A 14,408-nucleotide genomic window follows, 5' to 3' on the forward strand; every position below is an offset into this window, starting at 1 on the left:
CTAGGATTGTAGGTGTGAGCCACCAATGCCCAACTTATTATACTTTGTAACAATTTACTTTCAACTTTCTGGAATAAAGCAAGAGAAAACATACCACACACAATAAGTCCATGTTTATCGTTTTCTAAATTCAGTGAGCCAATGATTTCCTATTTACCTTCAAAATGACCTGACACCTCCAAAATGCCTAGACCCATTAGAGAAAAACACAGCAGATCTGCACATTTCCCCAATGAAAGCCAGTCAATTTTATTCATTTAAAGTTTGCATGACAATTTAGGCCCAGGCACAAAGCTCTTTATAAAAGAAATAAAATGTATTCCAGAAGAGCTCATGAATTTTAAGAGATAAATTTCAGGCAAATGGATCCATTTCTTTGTGGACTTAGAAACTGACTAGATACGAAGTGTGTATCATAATGTCTGGAGAAATGCAGATGAAGGGGGAAAAGCATTTTGTTTTAATGCTTCACTGAACTTCTACAAAATACTTTCAAATAAGTTTGAACATGGAAATCTCCATCTCTTTCCCCTCCATCACAGTTTTGTTCTTTGCAAGTAATTAAGAATTGTACCTGTACCACTGCACAGAGAATAGGGAAGAGAGAGGTGGAGATTATGGCCATCCTCTTACAAGGAAACCCTCAAATATTTTTGAGCACAAAAGCCTTTTTGTAATTCAACATAATTAGATGCACAGTAGAGAACCAACCATTTTGGAGTAGAAACTTGAGAATTATAAACAATCCAAATCAAATACCCTTAACTTCTTAAACAAATGCATTATGCTCCTGGTATCTTACAAAAATCATTCCCATAGATGTGGAATCCAAGATCATACAATAGAAAATATGTGTTTTATAGTTCATATAAAAAATTTTAAATAAAAAAGGCTTTGATGATAGACAAGTAGAAATTTCTAGAATAAATTAATTTTTTAGGATGTAGAAATTTCTAGAATATATTACTTTTTTTTTTTTTTTTAGGCTGCCTGGCAGACAACATGTCTAAGTACCCTGGTTCCTGCCCTAGGCAAAGGCTAAAATTTTGCAGGCATTCTCTCTCCCATCATTGTTCAGAGACAACCAGATTAAGAAAAAACATAAGCTGGGAAAGGAGGTAAAAATTAAGCCCCAAAAGAAATTCTGCCAAATACAATATATCCTGCTTTAAAAAAAAAATGTTGAGAACATAAATCAAAGACAGTGGTAGGTACACATTGAGGAAATTGATGGGCTTGGTGATGAATAGCTTTTTAAATTAAATCAGTTCAAGCAATTGTGCAAATTAAAAATGGGGAAAGGAAGAAGAAAGAAACCTTAATAACCCTACAGATAAAAACTGTAAGATTCAGTCATTTCATGCCCCTCAATCTACCCTCCATGGGTATAGTTCTTCCAACCCCTGAATACGTTAAATATCAATTACTCACAGAATTCCAGTTCAGTGTGGACACTTTTTACCTGTTTGACTTAGATCTGAACACTGAGTTGCTTCAGGAAGATAATTGGAATGGTGCCTTATAACCAGCACTTAGCTTTCACCTATATAACTTAGGACGTTTTGCTCTCCTTCAAAACCCTGGAGGGGGTGTACTTCAAAAAAAAAAATGCTTTTGTGACATAGGTCTCTGATTCGGTCAACATTTGTCTAAGCAGGTCTGCAAACGCTCTGTCACCGGGAGAGGCAGTGTGTTGAGCAAACTGTCCTCCACTATCAGGCAGCTTCGCTTCAGAGACTGACAGCCTTCCAGCTCTGCAGGCAGCGTCTCCAGGTAATTACCAATGAGCTCCAGGTGGGTGAGGCTGGACAGCTCACCCACGCGAGGGGACAAATCCGTAAGGCTATTTCTCCCCAAAAGTAGACTCTGCAGCTTCTTGCACTGAAACAGACCATCTGGTAGCAATTCAATCTGAAAGGAAAAGAAGATGCTTGTGAAACCGGGATTTTTTTGGGGGTTTTTTGGTGTCAGTCCTGGGGCTTGAACTCAGGGCCTGGAAACTGTTTCTCAGCTTTTTTGCTCAAGGCTAAAGCACTACCACTTAAGCTACAACTCTGCTTCTGGCTTTTTGGCGGTTAATTGGAGATAAGACTATTACAGACTGTCCGGCCTAAGCTGGCTTTGAACTGTGATCCTCAGTTCTCAGCCTGAGTGGATAGGATTACAGGTGTGAGCCACCATGTCTGGCCAGAAACTGGTTTTAATGGTCTATGATAGTTTAAATACATTCATTTGTTTGTTTTTTGGGGGTCTAGTCATGGGGCCTGAACTCTGGGCCTGGGCGCTGTCCCTCAGCTCTTTAGCTCAAGACTAGCGCTCTACCACTTGAGCCACAGTGCCACTTCTGGCTTTTTTCTTTTTGCTTATGTGGTGCTGAGGAATCGAACCCAGGGCTTCAGGCATGCAAGGCAAATGCTCTACCACTGAGCCACCTTCCCAGCCCCCATTCATATGTTTTAAACTATCTTTTCCTCAAAAGCTTAGCTGCAGATTTACAGGAACACCCAGAACAATGGTGATGCATTTGAAGTTGACAGAAAAGAAGAAAAGTTAGAGGACGATTATCCTAGACAGTCAGGGTAGGCCAGCAATTTGGCTCTGCACTGACAAGCATTCCCTAAGGAAAATATACTTCCATACTTACTGTCCCTACAGTAAATAAACAAATGTGGAACTCAGGAGAATCATAATTATGCTTGAGTCCTAGAGCAGAAATAAATTACTCCCAAGAGCCCTCATGGAACGTTTACTGTAATGAGTAATGAGCAACTCTCCTCACAAACAGCTCACAACAGGCACGGGTTACTTCCTGCACAGGGTTTCTCAGGACCCACTGAACTGTGATTCTAGTTTGGGTGTTTATTTTTTTAATTTATTGTGCTGGTCCTGGGACTTTTCAGGCCCTGAGTGCTATCCCTGAGCTGTTTTGCTCAAGACTGGCACTCTATCACTTGAGCCACAGCTCCACTTCCAGCTTTTTAGTGGTATATTGGAGGTAGGAGTCTCACATACTTTCCTGCCCGGGCTGGCTTCGAGCTATGACCCTCAGATCTTAGCCTCCTGAGTAGCTAGGATTATAGGCGTGAGCCAGTTATCATCCAGCTGGTGTTCTGTTTTGTTTTGCTTTTTAAAAGAAGTCTGCAGAAGCAGAAACAGAAGTTACAATAATACATACTTGCACATTTTATTCCTTGCTCCATACACATGCCTGTTGAGCATTTACAATTCTTCCTGTATCTGCAAAGCTTCAGCTAATTCATAGAATTCAGAGAGGTAATTTTAAACATGATAAGCAGCCTGCAAATTGGGTCAACCTCTAAGGCAGCTCCATTTGACTGTTCTCCTACATAGTGACTGGCTGTCGGGTTTCTAAGGGGCCACAGTGCACAGGTGAAACAGGAGTTGTTAAGAGAAGACCGCCAACAAGGAAGAAAGCATGAACAATGGCCACCTTGTTCCTATGCTGATTGTACTCGAGTCGGTGTAGAGTGAGGTGGTGTGTACTCCTCGGCTCAGGAAGTGGCTCTGCTGGAAACAAGGTGGAAGTGCACTCCCATCAATGTCCTGTGCGGGTGTCAGCTCAGGCTAACTAGCACTGTCAAGTTTAAGGGTCAACCTCGCATGTCTCCCTCCAATGACTCAAACATGAACCTGACGGAAACACTTCCTGGTCCTCTCCATGCTGACTCCACCCTGCTACAAGATCTCTTCTCTTGTTACACCCAGGCACCCGACTGCCAAATCCTCTGCGCATGACCTCGGCCTTTTTTTCTATTTCCCTAAGACATGGTTCTCAGGGTGTATGGGTCACAGAACATCCCTCCTACAGGTTTTTATTTATTTAACAAATGTTCTCCCTTTTGGAGAAGCACAATGCACATTAAAGACTCTGAGAAGGCCTGCAGGAAAAATATGACTAAGGGGAAAAAAAAGAGCCCACACGTGTATTTAATGTGTGTGGGATTTTTCTTTTGTTTTGCTTTGCTTTGTTTTTGTTTTATTCTTTTTTTGTGGCAAACTCTATTCCATTTTGTGAAGGAAACTGTCCTGTGAGAAAACACCTGTCACCTGGGGACAGCCCAGCCCTGGCCTGTCTAGAGGACTTAACCTTGAACTTGGTAGAAAAGAGAGCTCACTTCCCACACACTAGACAAAGACCACCACCAATCCTTATGTCCTCAGCTCCCTTCCCTTAGGAAATGGGCCAAACAGATGCTGAGACTTGAACTTGGACATTGAGGCTGTCACAAAGAAATGGAGACTATGAGGAGCCGCTTTTGTACGTGGGCAAAAACTGCAATCATTTCCCAAGGCAGAACTGGTGCCATGCCAGGTGCTGGCAATGGTCAGTGCCATTGTTAGGCTAAATGACCCTCACCATCAGCTTTTGTGCTTGATCTTGGCTATGGTCCTCTCTGCTGTTTGGCTGACTTGGTGCTTGACTGTTCTCCAAATTTCATTTTCTAGCATTCTCCACTTACTTCCTCGGCAATACTACAAGATGCTCACCACCCTTGCAATCAATGTCACATCCAACTACTCAGCAAATACAATGTCCTATTTGCTAATTTTCACAAATATCTTAGTGTCTCTTACAGAAGCAGGAGAATCTCCAAGGTTAGATGATGGCTTGGAAGTATTTAAATCCTCCCATGAAACACAAGTCCTTAACTTCCTTTAGCAATATTCCTATTGACAACCTATGTGTGGACAAGTTTCAGGAACAAGATAGTCCCTTCTGACCTTCCAATGTCCATTCACTCAGCAACTACACAGACAAGACAAGAAATGAGGATCGTGCCCCTGCTTGTGGCAGCTCTACAATGCTTATGACTGCGCCCTCCCCCAAAGCCCTGCTCTCCATGGAAATCTTTCAGATGTTGAAACACCAATATTGAAGACCGCCACTTCCCATTCCTAGTCTAATCTGTTCACTTCCCTGGGGGCTGTCTTCTAAGTTCCAGCTCCTTCACAGCCTTGTAACCCAAGTTTCTTCACACTGCTGCTTTAAGTTCTGAGCAGAGTGGCCCTCACCCATTCACAGGTCCTGCTCATCAGCTGCGTCCTGAGGTTTCTTCACAACAACAGGTTTCTTCACAAAGATACCATGATGCTTCAGCTCTAAAGTACCTATCACCTAAGTTTTCACAAGCTGCAAAAGATCCTCCTTTACTCCTGCAGGGATGCACTCAACAAAGGATGTAGCTGATATTCTAACCTAATGTCTCGTGTGTGTGTGTGTGTGTGTGTGTGTGTGTGTGTGTGTGTGTGTGTGTGTGTGTGTGTGTGTGTGTGTGTGTGTGTGTGTGTGTGTGTGTGTGTGTGTGTGTGTCCTGGGGCTTGAACTCAGTGCTGTCCCTTAGCTTCTTTGCTCAAGGTCAACACACTACCACTTAAGCCACACCTCCACTTCTGGCTTTTTTTGGTGGGGAGGTTCAGAAAGATAAAGAGTCTCACAGGCTCTTCTGCCTGGGCTGTCTTCAAACAACAATCTTCAGGGCTCAGCCTCCTAAGGAGCTAGGATTACAGGTATAAGCCACCAACACTCAACTTATTGTCTTTAGACATGGTCCAGAAGTAAAAAACCTTGGTATCAAAAGACAAATGATCTTAAGATTATCCTTAAATTAACCAACCTGGCTAAAACATGTTTAATCCTATACATTCAGATAATATCTGCTGAGCTAACAATTTAATGAGCTATAACTTCAAAATAAAATTCAGTGAGTTAGGCACTGGTGGGTCACACCTGTAATCCTAGCTACTCAGAAGGCTGAGATCTGAGGATTATGGTTCAAAGCCAGCCCTGGCAGAAGACTTCATGAAACTCTTGTCGCTAATTAATCACAGAAAAGGCCTGAAATGGAGCTTTGGCTCAAGTAGTAGAGTGATAACCTTGAGCACAAAAGCTCAGAGACAGTGCCCAGGCCCGGAGTTTAAGCCCTAGGACTGGAAAATAAATAAAAAATAAAAAAATTCATCCACTGACTTAACTGTAACACAGCTTAGTGGAACCTATGCTTTTCAGCATAATTATTTGTACTACTAAGCAACTACATAATTAAAATGGCTAAGGATAAAACTCTAGATTTGTGGTTTTCAAAGTCTAGTCACCAGGCTATCAGCTATCATCAACTTCAATTTCACTTGAGTACTTTTCAGAATTGAAAATTCTTACATCCTTCCTATATTAGAGCACTACTCAATCATAATGGTCCAGCAAGCTGTGTTTTAACAAGCTCTTACAATAATTTAATGTGTACTGCTAGTATACATTGATCCCAAAGTAGTTCTTAAAACAGGCAGTCTAGCTAGGCACTAGTGGCTTATGCCTGTAATTCTAGCTACTTGGGAGGCTGAGATCTGAGGATGGCAGCTCAAAGCCAGCCTGGGCAGCAAAAGTAGAAACTCTTAACTTCAACTGACCACCAAAGCCAGATGGAGAGATGTAGCTTAAGTGGTAGAGCAAAAAAAAAAAAAAAGTATCCAGGCCCAGGACTGGCACCCCGCCATATTGATATATATACACATATATGTGTGTGTGTGTATAGTATAGCATATATTTATATATTTGGTATATATTTAGTATAGTATACATATTATATATTATATAATGAAACTTATGTGTACATTATGAGCTAATATAAAGAGAAATGAGTATTCAGTAGCCAACATCACATTCATGAATTATAGAAAGTCTAGAAGAGAATGCAGATTCAGTCAGAGCAGAAGAAAATAGCAGTGTCCCCATTTCCAGGAGCAGTAGGTCAGTCTCATCTCCCGGCAGACCTGACATCTGTCCCCGGCCTTCCATATGGATGTGGCCCTCATTCTGCTGCCCTTCAGACTAGCAAGAAGGTTTTTCTTTTTTTTCATTTTTCCTTATCCTTCACATTTTAGCCTAGCCACTCATTTTGTTTTTTCCTGCTTCAGTGAAGTTGCATGTTCCTTAACTTGGCGTTACTGTTGCAAATTATGGTTCAGTTTTAAGCACAGGATGCTGGAAAAAGCTTCTAAAAAGCCCTGGCATTGCATTATAGAGCCAGGCCTTTCATTTTGAAGCCTCTTTCCAGATATTCATGTAGATTTCAAGTCTTTGGGTTGTCTTAGTGTTTCACAAAAAGGATTTATAAATAATTCATAATCTCAGCATGTTGAAACAAAACTTATTTTTATATGGCAGATTTAGAAGGCTGAAAAGTTTTACCAAACTTCCTAACTACTCAAGTCTTTCCAAAACAAAAATGGAAGGTCTACCACAACTAATTTATTCGTTTAAAATACTTTAACTGTGATGTTTATGTAGAAAACAGGGCAAGAGAATAAAAGAACATTTGTTAAGCAATTATGATTTGCCAGGAACTATACCAACAATTTTTTTCATATCATCTTTGTGACAATTTGTAAGTTAAATTTTAAAGAGCTAGATTACCAACTGATGGCCAGGGCTAGGTGCCTTGTTGGCTCACACCTGTAATCCTAGTTACTCAAGAGGCTGAGATCTAAGAACTGCGCCAGCCCAGGCATAAAAAAGTCCACAAGACTCTTCAATTATTACCCTAAAAAGCCAGACGTAGGGCTGTGGTTCAAGTGGTAGAGTACTAACTTCAAGCAAAAAAGTTTAGGTATAGTACTCAGGCCTTGAGTTCAAGCCCAAAGAATGGCACACAAAAACCTGATGGTCAGGGTTTTGGTCATTTTTTCAAGGTCACTGTGGATAAAATGACCACTCAGCCCAGAGAACGCTTATAGGGCCTAAAGTCCTGTTCTCTTTCCCTATGTCACACACAACAGAGCCTCAGGGAGACAGACTGAACAGAAGGAAGAGGGGATTCACTTACATTGTTGTTTGTTATGGCAAAGTACTGCAAATTGCTCAGATACTGGATTTCTTCTGGAATGAAGGTCAAGTGATTATAGCTTAGATCCAAATAATGCAGTTTGGTGCATAGAAAAAGCTGCAAGGGCAGGTTCTCGATATTATTATGATCCAAAGAGAGCTGCTCCAGATTAGATAACGCCCCAATCTGGGCAGGAATATAAGCAATGTTGTTGTGCCACAACTTTAAGCAGGCAAGATTCTGAAGATGCTGAAAGCTAATGATCTCTTCCACCGTCTTCAGGTTATTTTCCTTTAGGTCTAACTCATGCAAGTTGTTCAGGCTGAAAATGGAGTGTGGGATACGTTCCAGGTCACAGCTGATGAGTTCGAGACTTTTCAGATTGACCATCTTTTTCAAGTTGTTCAACACCACCAGTTTGCTTCCCTCATTGTCGAGGGACAGTTTCTGCAGGGACGGCAGGAGGTCTGTCACCACCTGGGGGATGCGTGACAGGCTGCTCTTCAAGTAAAGGGTCCTCAGGTTTTTTAAGTCTTGGAAGCCCTCCAGTTGCATGGTACTCAACTGCTCAGGGAGAACACAGCCTGACAGATAAAGTTCCTTGAGATTCTTCAGGTGAAATACCCAACGTGGGATCTTCCCCATTTCTGTAAATTTCAGGCGGAGGATTTTTAAATTCTCCTCCAGAAAGGCCAGGGCCGGGTGGTCTACCACCAGAGATGAATGGTACACATGGAGTTCCTTGAGGTTGACGAGCTGGGAGACGGCGGAGGGCAGCTTGACCTCAGGGATGAGCTCCAGGCTGAGCACTTCCATTTCCGTTAACTCGAAGACGTTGTCTGGAAGACCATGGAGCATAAAGAGATGCAGCTCAATCTTATCCTGGGCGTTTTTCACAAGCTTGCTTTTCAGTTTCTCAACTGTCCATTCATTGTTGAGGTTGATCTGTTTGAGTTTGTTCTCGCTCACCTCTGACAAGAAGATGGAGAAGCGCTTGGAATAAAGAGGGTCATACTGATCGGCCAGGTGAAGGATGAAGGCAAAGTCATTCTTGACATCTGGGATATCACTGTAGTTGCTCTTTTCTCTTAGGGCCTCAAAGGAATATTGCTTCAAAGAACTCCTGAGCATCCACCACAAGCTATAGGATGAGGTGAGACCATAAAGTATGACCAAAATTACGTAAAAGGAAGCCAAGACCTTAAATATTTCTGCCAAGGAGTACACACACTGGTAGCGCTTGTATCCTGTAAAAGCCTGAACATCAATTGAGCAGTCAATTTCCAGAGTGATGTAGGTTAAAAAGTATGGGACGTAAGTTATAATCAGGAGAAACAAAATGACTTTGACTATAATCTGCTTCAGATACACCCGGTAGATGATGTCCTTCTGTTCCACATGCATACGGAATCTCTTCACTTTTTCAAAGATGGCTTTGGCCTGTTCGCCCTCCTTCTTGTCCAGGACGCTGGAAGTTGGGCTTTCTATAGAGCTGGCCGTCTCCAGGCCTGGCTGCGGGTAGGGCAAGGACTGCTTGCTGCAGTCAATGTCCGCAGAACACCCTGAGGTGGAAAGCATGGTTTTGGACTTGGAGGGCTTCAGGGGCCTCACAGACTGTTCAGCCACAGTTTCAGAAAGGGCGCGGGTGGTCCACGGAGAATCGAAGCACTTGTGAAGGATGGCCACGAAATGCTCCAATCGGGAACTGGTACTGGGGTAGTGAAGCCAAAAGTTGCTGCAGGCTGCGAAGATAAGAGTGTGCAAGAGCACCAGGTAGGGGAAAAACTTGGCAAACCAATGGAGCTGTCTCTCATAGCACACAGCATCGATGTAAGAGTACTGCTGTCGGTGGAGGTCATTCTGGATTCGGAGGGGGAGAGGAAGGGGCACCCCGGAATTAGAGGAAGTATTCACGCTGGCTTTCAGGATGTCCCAAGGCACGGCACAGTGATTGTCGAATTCCACTTTGCATGGAAGACAGCACAGAACTCTGCTCTGTGTGAGCTGGAGTGCTCCAGCCAGCACGGCCACCAGCAGCATGATGAGAGTGATGTAATACCAGAAGACATCCCACCACGGCTTTAGGATGTGGTAAGACGACTGGGCATCCGCCAGACATTTCAACTCTGTGAGTGTGATCATGACTTTCTCTTGTGCGAATACCCAACTAGATGAGAGAAAGAAAGCAAACAACATACTCAAGCATGCATTTACTCTAATGCCTGAACCCAAATGAGCTCTCCAGGTAGGATTTAAACTCAGGGGTCAAACCAAGAGGTAAGATCAAGGGTCATATGTCTTTTAGTTTCATTTGAACCACAGGACACTGTGAACATAAAATAAAAATCCCTCCAGTGGATGACCATTTGGTGAGAAATCCATACAGGATTTGAAGGCAATTAACTTAGTTACCTCCTAGATATCAACTCCAAGCTAGTTTACCAAAAAGCCAATAGTCAGGTTGTCTTCAAATGACATTGGAAAAATTCGGTCTTGTAGTCTAATTTCTTGTTTGTTTTTTAATTGCTTTTTTTTCTTTGTCTTTTCTTTTTTGGTACTAGGGATCCAACCCAGAATGTTGTACTTTCTATGCAAGTGCTCTGCCACTGAGCTACATCCCAGCCCTGTGCTATTTCTAACAGTCAATATTTCCCATCTTCTAAAAGTTCTGAATAAGCCTCCACTCTCATTTCACCCATGTCTGGAGCATCAATCTACAACCTAAGCATTGTTTCATAACTCAGGAAACCTCTCTTGAGTACTGATTTACAGAAGAATCCCATAGGCTTAGAAGAATCCATCCTTTCCCAAATTACTGCTTATATGCATTATCCCCTTCCCATGTCCAGCTCCCACTTTATAATTTAACCAATGTGTATTTAAAGCCTAGTAGTTTAAAGTTTGGAAATAACAGTAATGGCTCCAAAAGAAATAAGAAGGAAAAACTGTGTCAGAATATTCCCTAAGTACCCTGGTGGTTAATACTGTTGTGGCATTGTGTTAAAGGGATAAAAGCTTAAAGGAGTACTGCTATTGTTTCCTTTTCTTCAAAAAAAAGAAAGAAAGAAAGAAAAGGAAGGAAGGAAGGAAGGAAGGAAGGAAGGAAGGAAGGAAGGAAGGAAGGAAGGAAGGAAGGAAGGAAGGAAGGAAGGAAGGAAGGAAGGAAGGAAGGAAAGAAAGAAAGAAAGAAAGAAAGAAAGAACGAACGAACGAACACAGGACTGATTTTGTTTGTTTTCACTTTAGAAAATATTCCAGCAATCCTCTTAAGAATGTCTGTGTTGTCTTATAGCAGCTACTTAAAAAAAATTCCTAATTAGCAAAATCCAGACCACCAAGAGAGTAGGATAAAAGGAAATATTTGAAGCTTATAAAGTTTCTGATAAGCAAAAGGAGGACAAGGAATCATGAGAGCCTATTACACTTTTCTGGAAAGGCAGCTCTAACATAATCTTTGCCCCAGGGTGCCTCTTGGGCCTTCTTGAGTCTTTCCTAGACTTCAGTTTCTCTCTAAGTACCCTATCCCTGATAGAAACCCCAGGGAAGATATTTTGTTCCAGTAAGTCCTCCTCCTAGAGACAGCTATTCCTCCCTGAGGTACAGAAGCTCATTGCAGTAGCTGCTATCTGTTAATAAAGCATCTTCTTTTGTGCTAGTGATCCTCAACATATTTCTGACCATTTGGCCATCTATCTATCTTTATCTTTTCCTAGTTGTGGAATCCATGATTCTTGAGTATAAATCTTGGCCTGGAACACCACTTTCTGTCTGTATCCTCTCTGGGTATCGTGTCATACACGGGATTCCCTCTAGGACCTGTGACATGATTACAGAACTCCAAAGGGCTCCCTCCTCCAGCTCAGTGGGTCTGACTCTCAAGTCCTCCCGTTCTGCCTCGCCCCCATGGCGGTTAACCATAATTGTGTGTCGAGGCAGGACCAAAACCAAAAAACAAGAGGATTACATGAGATAAACAAACAATTCTGGACTGAAGATTCCAAAATACCATAAACGTAATGGGAAGAAGGAGACAATTTGGGTGGAAGAGCAGAAAACACTGCTAGATGAAGGAACATGCAGAAACATCGATGGATTTTGTTTGATGCATATGCATACTTACAGCTAACATATGATAGCTATTAGACTAAAACATTTATAACCTCTAGCCACATTAATAGATGAACCTAGGTAAAGGGGAGATGGTTCCATATGTCCCTGGTGAATCTACTGGTCAGTTCCAAGTTAAAGATGAAATGGCTACAGGTGCTGGCAGCTCACATTTATACTACCTACTAAGGAGGCTGAGATCATGATTCAAAGCTAGCCTGGACAGGAAAGTCATGAGATGCCTATCTCTAATTGAACACCAAAAAGCCAGAAGTGCAGGTATGTCTCAAGTGGTAGAGGCCTTGAGCAAAAACAAAAACAAAAACAAAAAACTTAGGGATAGTGCTCAGACCCTAGGACTGGCATAAATAAATAAATAAATAAGAAAACTATCAGGAGCTGCCTGCCAAAACCATTCCTACAGATGCTCACAGGAAATTGAGGACACTCACCTGAAACAAAAAATGACTAGGAGAATCTGAGAATGTATCTCTCTGTCCAACTACTTAATAGATGAAAGAATGTGTAAACTTGATTTTTGAGGTACAATTTTAGGTGGGCAGAAGATTTAGGAAGTCCTATTTTGATTCAGTTTGTTGGTGCAATATCACAGAATAGCCTGTTCTTTCAAACAGTTCAGTTCCCTGTCCCTCGCTAGGTCTTGATGAAAACAATGACAACATACAAGGTATTGTAAGGGAAGTGATTAAAAAATGATTAGGAGAGTAAAGTGGGTAATCTACAAGGGCTTTACCAGCTCTGACATCAGATTTTCCTCATCTTCTAGGGTCCTGAGTGCTGAGTTAATTTAAGAAACGCAACTGAAATCTTGGCCGAATAAAAACGAAGTTCAAACTGATAAAAGTACATGCCAGAGAATGAAGATTTATTCAACAAAGACTATCAGCCAACACTGACCAGAATAATGTACTTTAAATATTTATACTTACTATTATGGAAAGGAAATGAAGCAAATCAATCAGCTAGACTTCAATCAGGAGGTCTACACCTTTTGAAGTTTCTTAGACACACCATCTCTGAGTTCGTCTTCATTCTATGAGAAAGCATAAATATCATGAAAGATATTCAACATAGTTCTAATGGCTTCAGAGACACTCCACCAGGAGACAAGCTGTGCAGACAGACTTTACAGGAATACTTTAATCAAGGGGACACACAGTGACAAATGTATGGAAAAGATATCCATCAGCCCATACTCACTCCCTGAACTTCCTTTCAATTACAGAGACATCTATACAGAAATTTACATGAAATATACTTTAAGATCTTTTCGTGCGCAGCTTAGGAATGTGGCTGAAATTCCTTGAAATTATATTATTAAATACAGCAAGACTTGGCTGGGTTTTCTAACTTTAGTTTAATAAAAGCCATTCTCAGGGGGACTCCAATCATCTGTGGTAGTAAAACTATGTATATATTGATATGGTTGAATTGTAAGAAAAATTTGAAATATTAAAATACTTTTTAACTCTGTGTGTAAAAATAATATTTTTAGTTAGCACATGGAACCTAAGGGGAGGAGAGTCGCTAGGGAGGGTTTTTATGTGTCCCGGAGATACAGAGAAAAAAAATTATTAAGTACTTAAATAAGAATATTGGCCTCAAATTGTTTCTAGCTCATTTTCTTTAATAATAATCTTCTGGCCTTGTCATTTCAAATAGCAAAAATGTGCTCATGTCTGAAATTTACTTTGGGATTAATGAAGTCATATGCAAACCTGGCTTTCTGATTCATCTCTGTACTTTGTTTTGTAGTTATTTTTCAGGTTAGAAAGCAGTGTTACAATGTGAACTAACTCATAAGATGGCAGTAACATTATAAGACAGATGGCAGTAACATTATAAGACATTGTAAACACACGATATGACTGCATTTCTATGTAGCAAGCAGCATAAAGACATCTGCAGGCTGAGGTACAGCTCAGTGCTTGTTTAGCATGCACAACGTACTGAGTTCAATCCTTAGCATGAGGAAAATAAGACATCTGATGTGTGAAACATTTACACAGCCTTCCATAGTTTTGCATCTATAATGTGCCAGAAAAGAATTTACTGCATAATCCAGAATGCTAATTAGCCATCATGATAGTTCTTATACAAGAGTCCCTTAACTAGTACAAATGCATTTTCTGCTTTGTATTCAGCATCTCTACAAAAGAAAAGAAACATCAGCTTTCAACTAATGCCAATATTTAAAAATAATCGTAAGAAACTGCTGTGAACTCATCTATCAGAGGACCACAGCTAGATGCAAGTTTATACATCCATTCTATCTGAAAACTAATTGTAAAAACAAGTTTTGTGCCCCTGCCTCTAACCACCTAATTCAGGTTTCCATTGAGCTCCTTACCAATGAGAAGAAACTAAATCTATAATTCCTATAACTCTAATATTTGTTTTTTAATTTAAAAGAATATTTCATTGAGGGCTGGGAAGGTG

General features: G+C 41.1%; 1 protein-coding gene across 1 annotated transcript in view; it reads right to left on the reverse strand.

Annotated features, from left to right (window-relative positions):
* Nucleotides 1–384: 384 nt before the first annotated feature.
* The window catches only part of Lrrc8b (leucine rich repeat containing 8 VRAC subunit B), a 55,369-nt gene continuing 41,345 nt past the window's right edge, over nt 385–14,408 (reverse strand). Inside the window, exons 3-5 of the mRNA XM_042678368.1 lie at nt 12,899–13,002; nt 7,842–10,008; nt 385–1,911 (exon numbers count right to left, since the gene is read on the reverse strand). Of these exons, the coding sequence (XP_042534302.1) occupies nt 1,639–1,911; nt 7,842–9,983 (2,415 nt within the window). The 5' untranslated portion in view covers nt 9,984–10,008; nt 12,899–13,002 and the 3' untranslated portion in view covers nt 385–1,638. The remainder of the gene's footprint in view (nt 1,912–7,841; nt 10,009–12,898; nt 13,003–14,408) is intronic.

This window comes from Dipodomys spectabilis, unplaced genomic scaffold (genome assembly GCF_019054845.1).
Source record: "Dipodomys spectabilis isolate Male_0828 unplaced genomic scaffold, ASM1905484v1 ptg000002l, whole genome shotgun sequence".
In the NCBI taxonomy this organism is placed as follows: Eukaryota; Metazoa; Chordata; class Mammalia; order Rodentia; family Heteromyidae; genus Dipodomys; species Dipodomys spectabilis.